We start from the raw sequence: 20,929 nt of genomic DNA on the forward strand, positions 1-20,929 counted from the left end.
AACCCCCACAACCCCAGAATGAGACACAGATCAAACCCTTTCTTTCTTTCTTTTGCTTTTTTCTCCTGTGGCAAAAGGGGTTAAGGCCAGCATCCATATCATCCACAACCCACCTCTTATCTTTACCATTTCTCACTGGAACAGGACTCAGAGACCCAGATACCCATGTGGGTTAATATCAAAAGTGATGAAAGAGGGAAGGGAAGCAGATAACTTAATGGGAAATTGAAAAACATGATGCATTTAAATAGAAAAAGATGATTATGGGTTTTTCTCATTTCACAAAGTAAAAAAAAAAAACTAGCAACTTCTATAGCTAACACTTCTTCAGTCCCTTGGCAAGGGATTTGGAGACTGGGTGAGGCATTACTTTCTTGGTATCAGAAGTTTGTGGTCCAGTTGAGATGACCCAGCTGAGGCTGCTGATAGGCACCCACCTGAGGGCCGGGCGCTGCTGCTGCCACCCCAACTCCAACGTTACCACCCATGGGAGGGCCTAGATGGTGGGGGCTTGCCATTGCAGCAGGCTGTGGAGGAGGGTGGTACAGCCCGGGGAACTGCATGTGAGAAGATTGGGCTGCTGCTGCAGCTGCATTGAAGGATGCATGGCCTGTGTGGGAAGGCATATAAGCAGCATGAGGGGTTTGGGCAGGCATGTTGTAGTATGGAGCAGATTGAAGACCCGGAAGCTCCCTCGGGTTCTGGATCCAAATTTCCGATGTCTCAGCCTGTTAGGTCAAAGAACAAGAAATGGAGAACTAAGATTTATCCTATCATAGATCAAATTACGATATACAAAGAGAAATATGACAACTTCTAATTGGCTTATTAGTTCAAACTTAATTGAAAAGCCCATTATGCTCACATGCATATGCTGCTAGAGGCTCAAAAATACGTTCAAAAAAGCATGCTATTTTACTGTTTTTTCTATAAGAACCCAACTCAAATGTGATATATGGAACCATTTGAGTAGGGTGAAGTTCAACACACCATCTATGACCTAAGTGATGCAAAAAAAATACTAAATCGATGGCTATAGACACACAAGATGTGATTTTACCTGTGGATTTGGAACGTAAATGTTGCCATCTTTGTACTTGAGCCGGGATGAATCTTCAAGTCCAGTTGCACTGCCAACAACACCAGGAGCATTAATAGCATACCCAGTTGGATTAGTAAAATTTCCAAACCCTGTGGGACTGCCAGCAGGAACAGGCTTTAACTGCTGGATTCCATACTTGAGTCCGTTTGCACCAAGATGGGAGCTCCCTCCAGGCATCAGCAGGTAACTGTTGGCATTTGAAGGATGAGTGTAAGCAGGGTTACTAGAATAGCCAGGCATGGCCATTGGTGGGACGTAAACTGGTGAGAGGAACTGGCGATATGGCATTAGATTAGCAAAATGAGGAACATGAACTTGCTGATACATCTGGGGCACTGGTGGTTGCTGTTGCTGTTGTTGTACCATGGCTATTGATGATGCCGGGATGCTGTTAGCTGTATGTGAGGCTAAGGCCTGCAAGTGAAAATACACCATTAAATGGATAATTATTGACAACTTAATCTGCCAACTGTGACACACAAAATAATGCCTAGGGTGTCTCCCTTTAGTAGAACATTTTCCAAGCCAAAACAGCTAATACACAATTTTGAGAAGTTAAAGACATAATCCAGAGAATTAAAAACCAAACTTCTAGTCCAATGACGGTTTAAAAGGTTGAATGACACCAGTGCAAAGCATGAGGCAACTTGCCTTTGCCCGTTCAAAGCAATAGAAATTACAAAGGAAACACAATGCACAAGTGTCTGTACATGAAATAGGAAACAGACTATTTTGAAAATTTCAAAATAACATTGGGTTGCATGGAAGTTTTGTGGGTCAGGCACAAGGTAGACCTGGAAGATGACTCTTTAATGTTTGCTTTCTGACCATCTAGCAAAAAAGAAAATATTTTTAAAGTTTGGTGCAAAGGTTTGGTAATGGATGATCATTCCTTAAATCTTCATTTGTGCTATATCTCATTGATAGTTTAGATTAGTATAGAAATATAATTTTCCTTTCAAAAACAAATTCGAAAGTAAAAGTAACATGATATTCTAATTTACCTCCTGGGGAGATGGTAAACCCTGCCCTCGTACTGTTTCATCCATTGTGGGTCTGAAGTACGGAATATCATAACCAGCCTGGGGATCATATGCATGCTACCAAACAGATAGCAAGTCAGAATGTCTCATCACAAGAACCAGGATAGAATAAAAGAATTATTAATCATTGGACTAAACTCACAGGAAAACTCGGCAAGACATGATGTTCTTGCTGCTGTTGTGACTCTGGAGTATAAGATGGGCTACTTTCTCGAACCAATCCAATATCTGCATAGTTTTCCAAATTTTGAGGACTTGAAGACTCCTTTTTATCAGGCAATTGATGCTCAGAAGCTTCGCCAGATTCAGGTGAAGCAGTCCCAGAATTTATATCAATGGCAGCCAGATCAAACTGCTCGCTGCCATCATCACTGGAAGATTCTGGTGGTGATGCCGATAAACTGCCATTCACATTACCATATTATTCTGAGCTCAAGTAAATTGTTTGCAAAAAATATCATAATCTCTTAGGAAATTTTGATTAATTTTTCTATATAGCTAAAGTATGTGTTTATAAGCATTGTGGTAAAATTCACAGAACTAATATCATGATTTATGCAGTGTTAAGCCTATAGGATTATATTCAACACTGTATCCACACATACCTATCTTATTGTAACATCTAAGTCAGTCACTTATGATTCCTAAATTCACAGAATATTAAGGACAATTCTTAATTCCCGAAAACTTGAGATTTATACAGTACCCAAAAATCATGCTTATGCAAATCATGGTAATAACACCAACCTTGCAGAAGGTTCTGCACTTGGTTCATCTGCATTTCCAACAGCTTGAAACCCAGATGCAAAATCTGCTCCAAAGCTACCAAAGGTAAGCCGGCAGCGATCGGTCTCGGGGACTCGAATATGCTGTGCAATGATTACATTCTGATTCTCACTGATGCTTGCTTGTGAAAGCTTATCTTGTAATTTAGCTGTCTCTGATTCCAAGTCCTTCAAATTATCAGCACGAGGTGAAACAGATTTTGCAGGAGTTCCAATTACCCCAGGGATGATGTGACTTGACTTTTGACTCGATTTTGGTTTCCACTCCTTATTAGGCTGGGGAGCTGCATCAAAAGCTCATGTCATTTCTGCCTCAAAAGATTTAGAAACAAGCATAAATGAAAGGCAACAGTGATGAAGATAGATTTTAAACGGCTGGCAACCACTCTGGTTTCAGATACACACAATTAGAACTACAAGATTTCCGATCAGTATAAATTAGTGCACAAAAACAAGTTTAATCCAAGATCTATGCAAGCTCAACCTTACGAAAGAAATAGAAACAAAAATCCAATCTCTAATCTTATAAACAACTGAAAGATGAGAGACTTAAAAACTGTATTCCCAAAACCATCAGAAGTTGGCATATTATCATATTCAATGACCACCTCAGTAACATAAAAATTCATGGTTAACATACCTTTCTGATGACCCACAGGTTGTTGATGAGGCCGGCTACCATACTGATTACCCAAGAAAGATCTGTTTACTGGCATGCTGGGAATAACAGGATCAGGAACAGTTGTTTGCCTTGGTTGGTCACTCTTAGGAATTGCATTAAAAGGACGAAATGGTTCAGTAGATGGGGAATTCTCTCTTCCCAAAAGTGAACTGGGCAACGAACTGCTTGGTGCGGATGAATGTTTAACAGAGTTTTCAGTAGATTGTCGGCGAACACCCACCACCCCAACTTCACGCTTAATAGCCCCAACAATAGCAGATGATCGAGAGTCTGGAGATGGCACGTGAACTGGATCCGATGAAGAAGAATAAACCCCTACAACAGAACTGTTTGAGGCAAGTGATGCTGAATATGGTTGAGAATCATTTGGCTTCACTGCCTGCACTCGCGAAACTGCATTTGGAATGGTTGCTTGCCTCTCCTCTAATAACTCTTTCCTATTAGAGCCACTTGAATTAGCATCTTGTGGAATCCCAGGACGTGCATCAGTTGGCCCATTTAAAGATTGCGATGACTGCCGTCCACTTGAGGGCTTCTGATTGTTTGAAGTCCCTGTTGAGTTGCTGGAAGAGTTAAACAAGGAGCATGATGAGTCAATTTACAATGCATAGTATGCGCAAAAGTAGCCACTGAAAAGAATCCAGTTTCACAGAAAAAGTAAAACTGGTCAATGTTTTCAACATAAAGGTAAATAGTAACATGATAATTGAAAACATTGCCACTGATACATAAATAGAACTACAAAGGAAGAGCCAGACTATATGACAGGCATTGAAGTAGAGGGCCTTTTTAAACTCCAGGAAATTTCAAAATACCCTGTAGGAAGGCATTCATTTTATTTTCAGGGCTCCAGCCAAATATCAGGACACAAGCATGAGCACTATTTTTAAGTGGAAACATTTTCACAAGGAAATAACAAAGTGAAAACAACTTGTGCCCTATTTTATTTTATTTTCTAAGTCTGTAGAAAAAAACATTGGCAAGGTTTTAGCTGGGATAGTGCAACACTAATAACCAATACTCAATACCTCCTCTAAAATAAAGGGTACTTTTAACTTCAATGCTGAAAAACAAACTTGAACAGAATGTCATAGTTTCTGCAATATGAAGTTGATTTTCTGAATGCAAAACAACTTTATTTTTATATAGGACCTAAACCTAAAACCAGGACCTTGAACATAGATAAAACAAAGAAAAAAACATACCCCTTTTCAGAAATATTTGAGATAACTTGCTCATTGGCAGATGTAGCCAATTGTGGAGAAACAGGTTTCATATCTCTATTTGTAGTTTGATTAACTCTGTTGTCTCTCACAACACGAAACTCCCGGCCAATTCCTGCATCTAGCAAGATTCTAACCATCAGCTAGGGCACCAATTAAAAATGATTCCAGATGTATAGTCAGCTAACCATATACCATTATAAGGAGCTGACACAATCAATTTACAAAAATAAAAAATTTGGAACAAAATGTGCACAGGAAATAGAAAACATATAGCATGGAGTGAATCTGAAGTTGTGAAAATACAGTATAAGAAACATATAGCATGAAGTGAATCCTAAGTTGCAAAATCACGATATAAAAAGGCTACCCCTAAAAAGACAAGAAACGGAAACAAAAATTGTGCTTAATCAAGCAAAATAGAAACAAATACTAATAAAAAGGAAGAGGAATTGAATTCTAAAATAATGCAGGAATAGAACAGAGAAAAAAGATCTCTAAAACTATGGCAAGAAATAAGCATCAGGAAGCATCAAGCAGGTCAAGCATTTTATCAAGGAAAAAGAAATAAATGGAACCAAAACACTTTTAATAAAGCCGGGTTGAAAATAAAAAAATTTCTGAAATACATACTAGAAGAAATGCAGTATTGCTTTCTATATAAGATATTGGAATACAATCTAGACAGATTTTATGATCCAGATGAAGGAAACTCTAAGAAGCAAGATTTCAGATAGCTGAAAATCATTTTTCTTTTATTGCTCTTATACCAAAAAGGTCAGGAGTTCTGGATATAAGCGTATGATGCAATCCACCCATCTATTATCCCTTAACTATGCATATTTGCATTGAGCAACAGATGGCTGGTTTCCTTATGGAGATCGGCCAGTATTGCCGAATTGCAGCAAAAGGAAATGGCATGAACATTGATTGATACTTAATACCTCGCTTAGAAGGAAACATACAGTCAAGTAAAGCAATTCCAAGACAAACGAATGATAAAATTGATATGTTTTTGCATTACCAGGTACAGTACTTCGAGAGTAACCTCCCCTTCGAACATTACGATCAGGGAAACTACGAAATTTTCCTTGACCTACATTCTCAATATATATTCTTGGCTCTGTGGGACGCTTGTACCCTGTACTCTGAGGTCATAAGCATATGGTTATTTGTTACTCAAATGTCAAATTGAGATAAATTTCCTTAAATAATTAACATCCCTTATTAAGTTTCAAATATAACTTATATCTAAAAGAAAGCAGCAGCAGTAAAATTAGTTTGCAGAAAAAAAAGGTTATACAACCATTAAGGATATTACACGTCTTGCATAGAGATAGAAAAAAATTCCCTTGAAACAGGGAAAATGATTGTCTAAAACTAATTCTTAAGTCTCTGTCAAGTTTTACTTTACAGAATAATCTGCTAGTTTACTTCAGCATTCAGAAGAAAATAATTATCATGATAACTTATCAGTCAAATAAAGTGGTTCAAAGTTCCTAGAATGCAACAGATTACCAATTTCTTGCATAAAAACATAATCTTACTAAACTTGAAACAGTTGACTCGATTCCACTAATACAATTGATTTTGAAAAATATTTCAAAGCATTTTAGAGCTTGATCGAAGGATAACAGTTGAACAAAATTTTCATTCAAGTTGAAATATTATGTATTTCATATGAGAAAAAAGGAAATGCTGATCAACACATCCCATCTACAGAAATAACTAGTTAGTATGAAATAGTAAAACAAAGTTACTAAAGAGAAAAGGTAAAACCGAAGGAAAAACACAACCAATATCAAATGGTGCAGTACTTCTTCACATAAAGCAAAAGGCCAAGAAGATAAAAAAATTCACACAAAATAATACCTCTTTCTTCTTGTCCCTTTTTCTCTTCACCTCGTGAAATGGATCTAAGCAAGAGAAAAGAAGAGTGCCCACATTAAGATATTGCATGTATATAATCTGGTAAAAAGTTAACAAGAGAAACTTGAAAGTATCAACCAGAAGTAAAACAAATTAAAATTAAAAACAATAACAACAATAATAATAAAAAATATAAAACTATTAACAATATGCAACGCAGGCTTACAAAAAAGAACACAGCATTTATTTAAATAAATGAAATTTTATTAAAGAAAGATAAGATCACAAGATAGGAAATGGAAGAATGACCAAATGTGAAAGGAAAGACAACCTAAAGAATATGAGAGGCAACGCCTCAATTAAGTTTTAACCCCATTGTCTTAGAACTCGACATTAGCAGTAGCTGATAAACGAATCCATTAAAAGGCATCCTAACAACATAATCAATATCACCATCCCATTAAGGTGCACACATGCACCTTTTTCTGCATAGCCCTGCTCTGTTCTCCAAATTCCATCCTTACTACTACTCAAGAAAAGCACCAAATACTCATGAGCAAAACAATCAAGCAATAAGTTGCATTAGACAAAGTTGTCTTCGGAGTGTTTTTTTTCTTTTCCCTAAGTCCTAAACAATAGCACATCCAATGTACAAATTTCCACTTTTTTCTTTTCCTACATTTTTACAGCATCCAGAGACAACATTAAGCTAAAACTCAAGCACATAATTACCTTTTAATCACAAATATCAAATTGAACAAACTCCGCACATGCAATGAAAACCAACCAAGCACTCCCACCACACATTAAGCAATCATATTACACACAAACTAAAACCCATTACCAAACTGTGAAATTGGACAAACTCAGTGCACCGCTGACTATCAGTTCCACACTTCCTCAGTCACTATCCCACATTCCAACCAAACCGCATTTACCAAATAACACCGATGCACCAATTCCAGTCAAAATCAATTCAATTAAACAAAAACCGATTTATTACACACACCAAGTAATACTAAACAAACAAAAAATAGTATCCGTTCAAAGCACAAAAACCAGTAACCTTGATTAAGCAGTTTCTGGGCAACCTCATTAGGATCCATGTTCATCTCTCTTAGCATCACATGGATATCAAGATCTGAATGATCACCCACTACCTATTTTATCATTTGGATGGTTTTGCAGATGCAACCCGAGAAAATTTGTATCCCACCTTCAATTCTCAAACCAGACACCATTCACCTATTCTAGCAACACAACAAACCCAAATACACACCAAAAAAAGGGTAAAAGAAAAACTGAGAACACCACAATCAAAACCCTAATCAAACCAAACACTAATGGAAGAACAAAGGAGAGAAGGAAGAAGAAGGGCTAGAGAGAGAAGAGTCAGAAAGCTAGGGTTTTGAAAACTTCTACTTCTGAGAGACTTATAAAGATGCTTTGGAATTTCCGAACCATGGGTCTTGGGTTTCTTCCCCTGGTTTTCTCTTAAATTGTGAAAATACCCTTTTGTCTACTCCTACGTGGCGAGTTTTGACTCTGTTGATGCAAGTTTTGGAAATTTGACTAGCATATATAATTTGGGAAGGATTTTCATTAAACACAGATCACATGTTGTCTTTTTCAATAAGAGATAGACTGCATCCACAATTTTTAGACTTTACTAGTAATGTCATATAGTGCTTTTTTTTTTCGCATGGCTGAAACATCATTATAAAATATGTTTTAATTGAAAATGTAACACGCACAGACGAGATTATTAATAATACGAATTAGACATCACAGAACAAGAAAAATATGCCATTGACTATTAATGTTATCAGATACGATATAATTTTGGGTTTCTGAGTGAAGAAAGCAATCCAATAATAGATAGACTGAATCCACAATTTTTAGACTTTAATGGTAATGTCATATAATGCTAATTTTTTTTTTTCACATGGCTGAAACAACATTATAAAATATATTTTAATCAAAAACAGTAACACACACAGATGTCATTATTAATAACATGAATGAGAAACCACAGAAAAAGAATATTATGATATTAACAATTAATGTAATCAGATATGATATAATTTTTGGGTTTCTGCGTAAAGCAATTAAATTATTGGTAAAGAAAATAAATATGAATATGAAATATAAGATACTATAAAAGAAGACACAACCGGTAATATGGAATCCCATAACTTTGTCTGCAATAAATATACCAATTTTAGTGAAAATTTTACAGTGAGGTGTGATTTATACAAAAGTCCATGCTTTTTAAAGAAAATAAAAGAATATAAGATAGGAAACTAAAGAAAAACCAAAGGTAGAAGGAAAGATGGCCTAAAGAATATCAAAAGCAAATCTCAACATTAACATTAGATGACAAATAAATCCATTAAAAAGCAGCCTAGGAACATAATTGATATCTCTAATCTCTCATAAATATGCATATGCAGCCCTTCTCCACATATTGCTGCTCTATTTTCCACACTCCAACCTTACTACTACTCAAGAAAGCACCAAAAAGCTCATGAGCATAACAATCAGGCAATAAGTTGCATGAGGCTAAGTTTCCTGGAGTACTTTTTTTATATTTTCTTATTTTCAGTCCTAAACAATAGCATTTCCAATGTACAAAATTTCCAATTCTTTTTTTTTCCAACATTTTCCCAGCAGCCAAACACAACATTTTAAGATTAAAAAAAAAAAGCTCAACCACAAAATCATCTTTCAACCACGAACTTCAAATTGAAGAAACTCAGCAACTGCAACAAAACCAACCACTCTCTGCCACATCACATTAAGCAAAACCCAGATATCAATTCCACATACACATAAACGAAAACCCATTCACCAAACCCCCAAATTGGACAAACTCCAGTACATCCCTGACCATCAATTTCACACTTCCTCACACACAATCCCCACAATCCAATCAAACCCCATTCACAAAACAACACCTATTAACCAATTGCACAGCCAAAATCAGTTCAAATAAACCCATTTATCACACACCAAATAACACCAAAGCAGAACAAAAAACAGCTGCCCAAAGCAGGAAAAGGAGAAACCTTGATTAAGCAATTTCTGGACAGTCTCATTGGGATCCATGTTCATCTCTCTTAGTGCAACATAGATGTCAGCATCAGAATGATTACCCACTATTTCTTTGATCAATTGAATGGTTTTGTGGACCTGAGGTGGAAGAATTTGCATCCCTCCTTCCATTCTTGAATCAAACGCCATTGCTGACTTTCAAACCCTAATCAAACTCACCACCAATGGAAGAAGAAGAGAGAGAAGGAAGAGCGGCAAGAGAGGGTTTTCAAAATGTTTTACTTCTGAGAGACTTATAGAGGCGCTTTAAGATTTCCTAATTATGGATTCTGGGTTTCCGCCCCTGGTTTTCTTGTAAATTGAAAAAATACCCTTTTGTCTATTCCTATGTGGCAAATTTTGATTGGTGGTTGACGCAATTTTTTGAAATCTGACTATAGTTTTTTAGAATTTGGGAAGGATTGCAAAATAACCTGAATCATATGTTATAGACTAAGAGTCCATCTATGATTTTAAACTTTTTATAGTAATGTCATATAATGCTAGTTTTTGAAACACTATTATAATATATATTTTACTTCAAAATAGAAACACACATTATTATTAATGATAATGATAAGAAGTCGCAAAAAAATATTAAAAATAGTATATTGACTATTAATGTCACCAGATTTGAAATATGAGATATTGTAATAGCAGGCACAACATTTTGAAAATTTTACAGAGGCATAATTTCTACAAAATTTCATGTTATATAAAAAAAAATGCCAGAATACGAGATAGGAAACAGAGGAATGACAACATAGAAGGAAAGACTAAGGCCTGAAGAATATCAAAGACAAAACCTCGATTAAGTTGCAACCCTCTTGGCTAAGAAATCAACATTAGTACTAGCTGATAAATAAATTCATTAAAAGGCAACCTCCCGGTGTAATAAGTTTTCCACATAAGCCTGCTCTATCTTCCAAACTCTAACCTTTCTACTAGTCAAGAAAGCACCCAAAGCAATCAGGCAATAAGTTGCATGAGGCAAAGTTGTGTAGACTTTTTTCTTCTTCTTTTTAATTTTTTCCTGGTCCTAAACAAAAGGATATCCAATTTACAAAATCTCCAATTCTTCCTTCCTCGTGTTCCCCACCAGCCAAACACAACATTAAGCTAAAACTCGCCCCATAATGATCATTTTAATCACAAACTTCAAATTGAAGTAAATCATAAGATGAACTAAGCAAAACCCATATATCAATTCCATGGTCAATATCAATTCACATAAACCAAAACCCATTTAACAAACTCCCAAATTCGACCAACCCGGTACACCCCGAACCATCAATTCCACACTTCGCCACTCACTATGCCCACATTCCAAGCAAACCCCATTTACCAAAAAACACCTATTCACCAATTCCACAGCCAAAATCAGTTCATATAAACCACAACCCATTTATCGCGCACACGAAATAAAACCCAAACACAAACCAAGAAACAAAAATCACAGTCCGAGACTCGAAAAAAGAGTAACCTTGATTAAGAAGTTTCTGAGTAGTCTCATTAGGATCCATGTTCGTCTCTCTTAGCGTCACATAGATATCAGCATCCGAATGATTACCCACTATTTCTTTGATCGATTGAATGGTTTTGCGGACACGAGCCGGCAGAATTTGCGTCCCACCTTCCATTCTCGACCCGGACACCATCGCCGACTTTGCAACGATAACAGACTCAAAATACACTCAAAAAAAAAAAAAAAAAACAAAAAAAATACTCAAAAATACTAGAGTCCAAACCCTAATCGAACTCAACAGCAATGGAACACGACGAAGCAAAATAAGAGGAGAGAACGGCTAGAGAAAGAGGGAGAGGGGTATGGGAGCGAGGGTTTTGAAAACGTTTTACTTCAGAGAGACTTATAGAGGCGCTTTGAAATTTCCTAATTATGGTTTTCGGGTTTCCGCCCCTGCTTCTGTCTTAAATTTCGAAAATACCCTCCCTTCATTCCTGCGTGGCAGGGTTTGATTGGTTGTTGATGCAATTGTGGGAAATTTGACTAGGGTTTTATAATTTTAGAAATTTGTGATTAAACCCTAATCATATTGTTATCTTTTGAATTTGGGAGGATTGTGATTAAACCCTAATCATGTTGTTACCCTTTTTCACAAGAGATTGACTAAGAATCTATGATTTTTAGACTTAAAGTGGTGTCACATAATCCTAATTTGTTTCACATGATACATATTTTTAATTAAAAATATAATATGTATTTTACCTAATTTTTCTTTAGTAACTTTGCCAATATTAATGAAACCCTTATTGAAATATCATTTTTATTGAAACAAAACTAAGCATTTGTTCAATTGATGATATTGATTTTAATTGGTTTTGATTGGGTTTATTATTGTCCTTAGAAATAGAACAATAAAAATATGATTTCATAAATCAAATGTACAAAAAGGACAACAAATTTAGTATGAATTTATCTTGATAAGGTTGGCCCAACTCACCTTGGCTTTTAGATAGGTTTAAGCAATTAATTTTAGTAGTCTAGTTGGACTCAAGCTTGATTTAGGTTTACCAATTTATAATTTATAATCGTATTATGTGTTTGTTGTTTTATTTCAGAAAAAGATGAACATATTTATTTATTTAAAGAATACGATTATGAATCAAACTCAAAGTTTAAAAATTAAATTTTATGGGAAAGACTTCGAGTTAGAGATCAGATTAGATCGAACTTCGGGTTGATCAGCTTAGTTATTAGTGAAGGAATAATGGACTAAATTGGAATGGGGTTGTTGAATGTATTACTACAAGATCCAATTACAGTATAAGTCGACTTAAAATTTTGATTTGACAAAGGAAGAAGATACCATTAAGCTAAAGAAAAGGTTTCTTAAAGGCAAAAGCTTCATGAATCTTTTACACATGCCTCATTCTAACCCAAAAGTAGAAGACATTATCCTCAATTAAATTCCAAAAAGAATGTACTTTTTATGGAAAAACCCCTCATACCCACAAAAAGCAAGGCAAAAGGAAATGAACAAATCAATAAAATATAATAAATACTAAATAAAAAGTAAAAACTTGTACAAATTTAGCTTTAGAAGTATGAAGGTGACATTCCAATACATTTTCTAATTTTATTTTTAAAAATAAAAATTATTACACAAAATATAAGAAGTCTCGTATCAAAAGAAAAAATTTAACCTTTTTCCTTCTCTGTTCGATGTGGAATATCATGAAAAGAGATAAAAACTAGAATTTACTGTAAATTATATTTTATTACTATGATTAACATTTTACCATCATATTCAACTTCTGCAACCAATCACCAAACCCTAAAGCACCCAGCAGTAATGAACAAAGTCCACCTAAGAACAATAAAGGAACAAAGCCCAGAATTCACATGTTGAGTCCCAATGACACTGTGGGTATATGACAACTTCTATCAATGCTGCTGTTTGTACCCTGGCACATAGAAATACATAACAACACAGTATGATAAGAGGAGAGGGAGGAGGAGGAGATACAATTTCCAGGTGCCATCATCTTCTTCTTCCTGTAGTAGCTCTGCTAAATCACAAGTATTGTTCTTGTATCCTGGCTCGGTTCTCTTCCCACCACAGCCTCGCGTGCATTTCCCCAAACCTTTCTCGGCTGCATCAAAAAGAGACCAAATTAAGGACATTTATATTCAAGTCAATCTGACCCAGATTCTGATTAGTACATGAAGCTTGAATTAAATAACTAAGCATGGTTTAAAAATTTTGATTGCAGGCAGTGAGAGGTCTGGGTCATACTGAAGAACACAAACAAAGGCCTCATTTCAAGGGGGAATGTCAGGGGGGACCAGCTTCAGGCTTCAGCTTCACAGGTCAAACACAGACCTGCAAAGGCGTTGGGTTTTTGGGGAATTCACGAGAACTGAGTCCGAAACCATGGAAACTGTTTTTTGGATCAGTGTGGCTCCCATCAATCCTCATTTCTAGCCAGTCAGTTGCTTTTTGTTGTTAGTGTGGCATCAACCAAGGAAAAATATCTACCCAAAAGGAAAATGCAGTACAACTCGAGGAACATTGACATCCTCCATGTAAAGTTAGGTTCCAGCTGAGTGTAAGTCTGGTAGGGTCAGGAAGGCATGAAGTTATACTTTCCTTGCATTAGAAGGCAGCTCAAAATTGAGCTTTCTCAAGGAAATTGGTCAGCTCTTGAGATTTTGAAACCAAAAAATAAACCTAGATGAAATGAAAGCTAGGGCAGAATTGTTTCAAAACTATTTTTATCCAAAGATAATATGGTATCATCTCATTCCTACTCCAATGGCAAAAGCAAATTTCCTTCCAATGCATCCTATAAATTATTAGTATGGTCCTTTCCACAGTCCATAATGAGGGTTAGCAAGTCTATAGAGCTTGTAACAAAACTGTGTCATGGCCAATAACCTAGTTGAGGTGTTGTTCGAGTTTTATTACTCCATTAGAGGATTATGAATTGCCAATAAAGTCTACCAGTAAGGTATTGCAAGATTACTTCACGGCCAAATAAGTTCCATTGATTGTCCACATCTCAGAAACTGACTTACCTGAATCGGACACGTCTGAGCTCCCGAGTGCCATCTGGCAATGCTCTGATGGTGATGTAGACTCCTGGCTCGTCCTGCTCAACCCATTCAGTCTCCATATCACTGGCGTTGCTTATGGAGAGCTCTCCTGAGCGGTCTGCCTCTCTCGATGAACTAGTCCTTACCGAAGCATCCATTGATGATGTCTCGGTCTTTGCCCCGCTGATGCTGGAGAGTTTTGGTGTTGAAGCAAGGCCAGCCGAGTCATAGTAATGTCGGGATTGTAAAGGGTGGTGGTCAAGTGAATCGGATGAAGAGTAACCCATTCCTGTTGGGCGGTGGTGGAAGTTGCGGGGTAAGCGTTCTTTGCTCAGTGGCGGTGTCACAGGGCTGTTCTGTATAGATTCCATCCTCGAGCTCTGAAGGAGGAAGGAAAGTTTGTTTAGTCATTGAAGCATAATCACCCACAAAATGATTAAGTTTTGCATAAAATTTGAAAGCACAAATCAATCCATGAAATAGACTTGACATAAACTGATAGTAAATTGAAAACAAATATTCATTAACTCCTTGGCTGATCCTTTAGATGCAGTACGAATAAAACTCATTTTGATGCCAAATGGCTTGTTTTGATTTCTATGTGAAACAGGAAGGAGGGAATTCAATTACAAGAGCAATCCAAGCCACAAGTCTATCCCATGCGCCAAATTGAGTCAAATGACAATTTTATTGGTCTCCTCAACACAATGGAAGAAACACATCACTGGGGCTGTTAAATATCTGATTACTACCCGTGTTATGCCGTCAATAGTACACTTTTTTCACTGTGGATAGGGAAGAAGCTCACCTCATCTTCAGATCTTGGCGGTGTTGGAAGGGGGACAGCTTGGCGGTTGAACCTCTGAACATTGTATAATTCCATGACTTTGTCATAGTTCTCTGCCCACCACCTTTGGGCTTGCCATTTGTTAAAGATCTCACGACTGACCAAACAAATTAAAAGGTGATCAGGACTCATAACCATCTATTAAACAGTCACTAGAAGAATGCATGACAGATAAGTAAGTCACCAAATTCCTCCAAAACTCCATTTTGATCACCGTAAAGTGATGGAAAGGCAAGAAACTAAAATTTTTAATACATATATTCTCTTGATTTCCAACAAATTATAATAAAATTATAGTCTGCATCACTTGTGATAAAAGAATTTAAGTAAACCTAGTTTGGTTTTATGTATGCCCAGACAATGCAAAGTATAAAGCTCACAACTTTATTTTCCTAACTTCCTTAGCAACCAAATAGACTATAAGAGAGCTGTCTGGCCCCTAGAAGAACCTTATAGTTACAGTATAAACAGGTCAACTTCTACAATTAATCACGTGGCTAGTGCTCAAGATACTAGTATATGCAAATATGTGAAGTAAATACCCCTTCATCAACGGGTGGAGTGCACAGATTGGAGGCCCTCAACCTTGCAATCTCAGGACAAACAACTAAGCTTCTAGATTACTTATATGGCTATCGCCCAAGATACTAATCAATAAAAACAAGTTATAAATGCTATCCAATATGTAGTCAATAATCGCAATTCATTAATAGCCAACAAACTAAGGCCAACATGTTTCTTACCTAAATATAAACTAACAATTAATAGACTAAATATCAAATATAGACTTAATAATCACATGCAGTATCCAGGTATTCATGACTCACGAGTTAGTAACTGAAAATTACTTTTTCAGGAATATTTAATTGTAAACTTCAGAATATCAAGCTTGATGATCTATTTGAGGACAGATGTTCCCACATAATGCCCAAATATAGCTTTTCATATAACCATCATCACGATAATATTCACACATGTTTGGCTGCATAAAACACATAAGTGACTAGGGCCAAACCATGCAAGGAGTTCATTACTTTTTGCGTTGAGGACACCAAGATTGCCATATAACTCACACAAAATTGAGCAAAATGATTTCCAATCCTAGCTTAAAGAATGCAGTTAATGTTACTAAAATAATGGGTGCTGCTAATGAATGAGGTACCATGCAGGGAATCAAGGAGCAAAGAAAGTCATTTTCAGCTCTACTTTTTCAAGATTGGAATTCTCATATGATAATTTTCTCCTGCACTGTATCACCAGCTGCATTTTACTAACTGTAAGCCAAGAACTACAGTAGATTTTTCCCTCCAGGGGATCAAGGAACAGGGGAAGTCATTATCAGCTCTACTTTTTCAAGATTGGAATTCTCATATGATAATTTTCTCCGGCACTGTATCACCAGCTGCATTCTATAAGCCAGGAACTACAGTATATTTTTTTTCCCTCCAGGGAACCAAGGGGCAGGGGAAGTCATTATCAGCTCTACTTTTTCAAAATTGAAATTCTTATATGATAATTTTCTCCTGCACTGTATGTCTATCACCAGCTGCATTTTACTAACTATAAGCCAAGAACTACAGTAAATTTTCCCCTCCTTGTTCATTTCCAATTTAGGCACCTCTTTTTGTTGTCACTTTTCCGGGGACCAAGCCTAGTACGACTCTATTTTCCTCAGCAATTACAGACAAAAATGGCAGACTATTATAGCAAACTGACAAAACCACGTAACTTGGGCACAGAAAAAGACAAAACATAATAATGATGTAGTATATATTTGCCCATTCAGATCAGTCTGGGATTTTGAAAGCTGGTACCAACCAAAATTATCCCTTCCACTGGTTAAATAGATGGGCAACTCCACACAGTTTCCTCATGGACAAATGAGAAGATAGTAAAATGACTGATGTTACTTGTTAGTAATGCTTATGTAAAAATACAGATAATCCACCCTATGGTAACTTGAAATCCGCTGAAATAAAATACCCAGAATCATGAAATCTGGTCATATGAAAACCTTCATTCAAGAAAAATCAAATGAAGCAAAACCCAACAGACAATAAAGCCATACCCATTGATCCATATAAGAACAAGAAAAAGGACTTGGTCCCCAAAATTATATAAGCAACCAGACCATGCAGCACAGGTATACAATTGGTCCATATAAAAGAAATGCCGGTCCATAAGCAAAACCTGACTGGTGGTAAAGTGGGGGAAATTCTCCATTGACCAGATGTTCCATGATCACTTTTATCAGATGATGGGATATTTGCCAAGGGATTCCAGACAGGACCCACTTAATGACAAGCACACTTGACCAACAAGACCATCAAATGTCTTTACTGCTTTGATGTGCTTAATATACTGACAGTGTCCACAACCACTGCCTTCAGAAAATTGAAATGGAGTTCAACGCTGAATAGTGTCTCATCTCTCAAAAACGGGCTCAAAATCTGATGGGGCACTAATATCATCCCCATATCACAACACCTACCAAAATTCAATGAAATTCTATGGGGGCGAGTACCCGCTAAGAATGTTCAAATTTACCAATCGAGCTGGGTTCGGGTACATTTTCTCCAACCACATAGGCTTAAAGTTTCGGGTCACAATCCCTTTTCTTGATGGGAACTTGACGATGTTGAACTTGAACCCCAAGTACACTGTACACCAAGCCATTAATGAAGGCCCATGTAAGAGGCTAATAGCCATTTCCAACAGCAGCTATAAATGCAATGGTAAGAACTCACATGCAAATTCAGGGCAACAGTACATCACCGTAACAGCGAAATCTAATTGCAAAACGACATTTCACGATGACCCAACTCAAATTCACCCAAAAAACCCACTCGAATGTAAGCATTTTGATCACTCTCAAACAAATCAGAAATTTCAGAATCGCTTGAAAACAAAGAAAGTGGAAAGTACCACCTGAATCGAATCCGCTTGAGATCGTTTCCACCCTGAGGCATGGAAACAAAAGTGATGAGGACACCAGGCTCCACTTGGGCAATCCACTCCTTAGGCTCATCTTCCTCCATAAACACAACCGACTCCGCCCGGCCGCTGACCGAGGCCGGCGTGCCTTCTCCGCTAGAAAGCCGCTTCGATCTCGCCTCCATTTCCTTCCCCAACAGCCTGGGCGTGGAGCTCGAGCTGCCAGTTCTCCGGTACGAGCAATGGAACCTCGCCGAGTCCGACGCGGACTCGGAATCGGCATAGTTCCGGTCCTGGTTTTGCCCCGATGACCCAGAACAAGGCTTGCAGTTTCTGTACGCCCCGGAAGCCTTCAACGCCATGTCCTTGATCTGATACATAGAAATGGGTTACTGTTCCGAATCGGAAAATTCTAGAACCTTCTGAGAAATGACGACTGGGAAAGGGATGGAAACCTCAACCTCCGTTTGGTTGCTGAGAAAATAAAATTTTCAGAAAAACAAAGAAAAAAAAGAAAAATGTCCAAAAACAGAAAAAACTAAACTGAATTAATCCAAAAAAAAACCCGGAATTTGGCTGAGTGCAGTAAATTCTTTTACCAAAAAATAACATCCAAAAACTCATTCCTTTTATTTTCCTTCGTTTTTCTCAGCAACCAAACAGAGCTACTCCATTACCTGAGCAGTAAGGGCCTTGATGGCGTGCTTGGTGCTTGGAGTTGCAACAGCCTCTCCCTCTCCCTCCTCCTGTTCATGGAGAGATCTACCATTCACCTGCTTGGAACAAGCTATGCACGTCAACATCTCCAGCCCTCCACTTCTCCACCTCAAAACTGAATAATCACAAGAACCCACAAAAAGAAATCACTTCACATGGAATTTCTAACAGTAAAATTCTTGACCCATTTGCACTCAAGGGGTAGACGAAAGTCCAGATGCGGCTAGTGGTGGTATTGGGATCAAGTCAAGTGGGATGCCAAGTGATGAATATTTATTATATATGTTTGTGTGGGAAGTGAGTGAGTGCCAGGCAGAATGAGTGTGGAACACTCACTCTCTCCCCCCCGCACTTTGCTTACTCTCCCCTTGATCCTTGATTTGATTCTCCCCCCTTACAGAGACTACTACTACTACTTCATGGCTGGCTGTTTAGAGTATAAAACGGGGGTGGTGGGGGGTTGGTGAGGAGCTGTGGTAGGGGGGATGTAGGGGATGGGGTGTAGCGGTATCTGCGCGGGGCTTGTCTTGTGGGGTGTGGGGAGGGCTTTGGCGTTGGGGTTGGGGTTTTGAGATGGTTGCGCCACCCTATTTGTCCCCAATGGAAAAGCTGTCATTTGGGTGTAGTTTGTGGGGCTAAAAGGGTTGGTGTGGAGTTGTTGTGGGCCTAACGGGTCCTTGGTGTTTTTTGGTTTTCGTAGCAATGTTTTTGAAAATAGTTTACTCTTTGATGAAAATTTTGAAAAATAATTTTTAAAAACTATTTTACATGCTTTATAAAACAAATATTTATTTAAAAAATATAAAATATATTTTAAAATTTTAAATATATTTTTTACATATAATAATTTATCTTTAATCATTTTTCATATTTATATAATTATTTTAAAAAATAATTTTCTATCAATCATTTTTTATTTAAATTTTTTTAACTCAAAAATTAAAATAAGCATAAATAATATGGGCATGGTTGTGGTCATTACTTGTGTTTGGTTCTTGAAATGTGAGAGAAATAAAATAAATTAAAAAATAAAAACTATATTTAAAAGTTAAAAAATTATTTTCGTATATTTATTTAAACTCATTTAACTTATTTAAGCATTGAATAATTTTAAAAATATTAATATTATTCTTATTTTTAAAAATAAAAACATTTTAAAATATAATTCTCAAACCTAGTATTAGTAAAGCATAATAATCACTTTTTTTCTTTTTACACTTATTCATATTTTGACGTGGAAAGTTGAGATTTTGAAGAATTATTAAAGATGATAGAAATGCGATGTTATGTCGTATCACTTAAATTTACAAATTAAGGTGTGGATGGAATATAAAAGAAGATTTGGAATTGACATGTACGACATTTTCTTTTCTTCAATCATAAAATATTTTGGAAGTCAAAATGACTTTATCAAGATTATATAATTACAAGTAGAAAAAGTGATTCTATGCTTAAAAACTTTTTTGATTAAGAAAAAATAGTTCCCCAATTAAAAAAAAAAATAGAAAAGTGAATTTTGAAATGACATTAAAATTGCCCATTTCTATTAAAATTTTGAAAAATAATTATGACATTGATGTGACATTACAGCGAACCTTTGATTGGAATCATTGAAAGTCTTTGATTAGTAAAATTTAGGTCGATAAATAAAAATATAAAGATATAATATGGGTTTTTTTCTTAATTACAAGATCGCTTGAATGGATGAATAATTAATCCGAACAATATATATCATTTAGTTTTATATCTAGTTTATTAAAATCATCAAATCAGCTAATAAGCAATAATAAAAAAATAAATCGTCATAATTTGATATAAAAAAACTTTTACAAATGTAAAAAGAACTATAGCTTAAACGACCACAAATCAATCTACCAAATATAAAAGGAAAATATATGGATTTAAATAATTCGAATATACACTCTTAAAAGTATTACACCGATCAATATCTACATTCCTCTTTCACATTCTTAACACAATGCCTTATATCCTTAGGTGATCATCTCAACACCATATTGGTGGTAGCAAATTAATGCACCATGCCTTTTCACTAAAATAATTTATAAAAAGGTTCTT

The 20,929-nt window shown here is 36.4% G+C and overlaps 2 protein-coding genes across 7 annotated transcripts; both read right to left on the reverse strand.

Moving 5' to 3' along the window:
- Window positions 1–214: 214 nt before the first annotated feature.
- On the reverse strand, window positions 215–11,652 carry LOC117922054 (GBF-interacting protein 1-like). 6 transcript variants are annotated; one of them, XM_034840047.1, is made up of 11 exons: window positions 11,281–11,652; window positions 6,708–6,751; window positions 5,860–5,983; window positions 4,818–4,956; window positions 3,571–4,175; window positions 2,893–3,214; window positions 2,288–2,546; window positions 2,107–2,202; window positions 1,239–1,516; window positions 1,061–1,130; window positions 215–728 (listed from the first exon to the last, which is right to left on the reverse strand). In XM_034840047.1, the coding sequence occupies exons 1-11, from the start codon at window positions 11,453–11,455 to the stop codon at window positions 381–383; spliced, it is 2,460 nt and encodes an 819-aa protein (XP_034695938.1). In that variant the 5' UTR covers window positions 11,456–11,652; the 3' UTR covers window positions 215–380. The 6 variants fall into 6 exon arrangements, with proteins under 6 accessions (XP_034695938.1, XP_034695937.1, XP_034695935.1 ...); XM_034840046.1 differs by having other exon boundaries at window positions 1,061–1,516; window positions 4,818–4,950; XM_034840044.1 differs by having other exon boundaries at window positions 1,061–1,516.
- Window positions 11,653–13,016: 1,364 nt separating this feature from the next.
- LOC117922786 (protein Brevis radix-like 2) lies at window positions 13,017–19,361 on the reverse strand. The gene is made up of 5 exons (XM_034841001.1): window positions 18,814–19,361; window positions 18,131–18,507; window positions 15,164–15,299; window positions 14,338–14,735; window positions 13,017–13,412 (listed from the first exon to the last, which is right to left on the reverse strand). The coding sequence occupies exons 1-5, from the start codon at window positions 18,937–18,939 to the stop codon at window positions 13,334–13,336; spliced, it is 1,116 nt and encodes a 371-aa protein (XP_034696892.1). The 5' UTR covers window positions 18,940–19,361; the 3' UTR covers window positions 13,017–13,333.
- Window positions 19,362–20,929: the final 1,568 nt, after the last annotated feature.

This window comes from Vitis riparia, chromosome 9, assembly GCF_004353265.1.
Source record: "Vitis riparia cultivar Riparia Gloire de Montpellier isolate 1030 chromosome 9, EGFV_Vit.rip_1.0, whole genome shotgun sequence".
NCBI lineage: Eukaryota > Viridiplantae > Streptophyta > Magnoliopsida > Vitales > Vitaceae > Vitis > Vitis riparia.

Excerpts from the sequence above, each read along its gene's own strand:
- LOC117922054 (XM_034840044.1), bottom strand. The coding sequence starts at position 11,455 with ATGGTGTCCGGGTCGAGAATGGAAGGTGGGACGCAAATTCTGCCGGCT. Across the intron at positions 4,957-5,859 it reads CTCTCGAAGTACTGTACCTG|ATGCAGGAATTGGCCGGGAG; the intron begins GTAATGCAAAAA and ends GAATCTTGCTAG. Across the intron at positions 729-1,060 it reads TTTACGTTCCAAATCCACAG|GCTGAGACATCGGAAATTTG; the intron begins GTAAAATCACAT and ends TTGACCTAACAG.
- LOC117922786 (XM_034841001.1), bottom strand. The coding sequence starts at position 18,939 with ATGTTGACGTGCATAGCTTGTTCCAAGCAGGTGAATGGTAGATCTCTC. Across the intron at positions 15,300-18,130 it reads CTCAAGCGGATTCGATTCAG|TCGTGAGATCTTTAACAAAT; the intron begins GTGGTACTTTCC and ends TTGTTTGGTCAG. Across the intron at positions 14,736-15,163 it reads CGCCAAGATCTGAAGATGAG|AGCTCGAGGATGGAATCTAT; the intron begins GTGAGCTTCTTC and ends TTCCTCCTTCAG.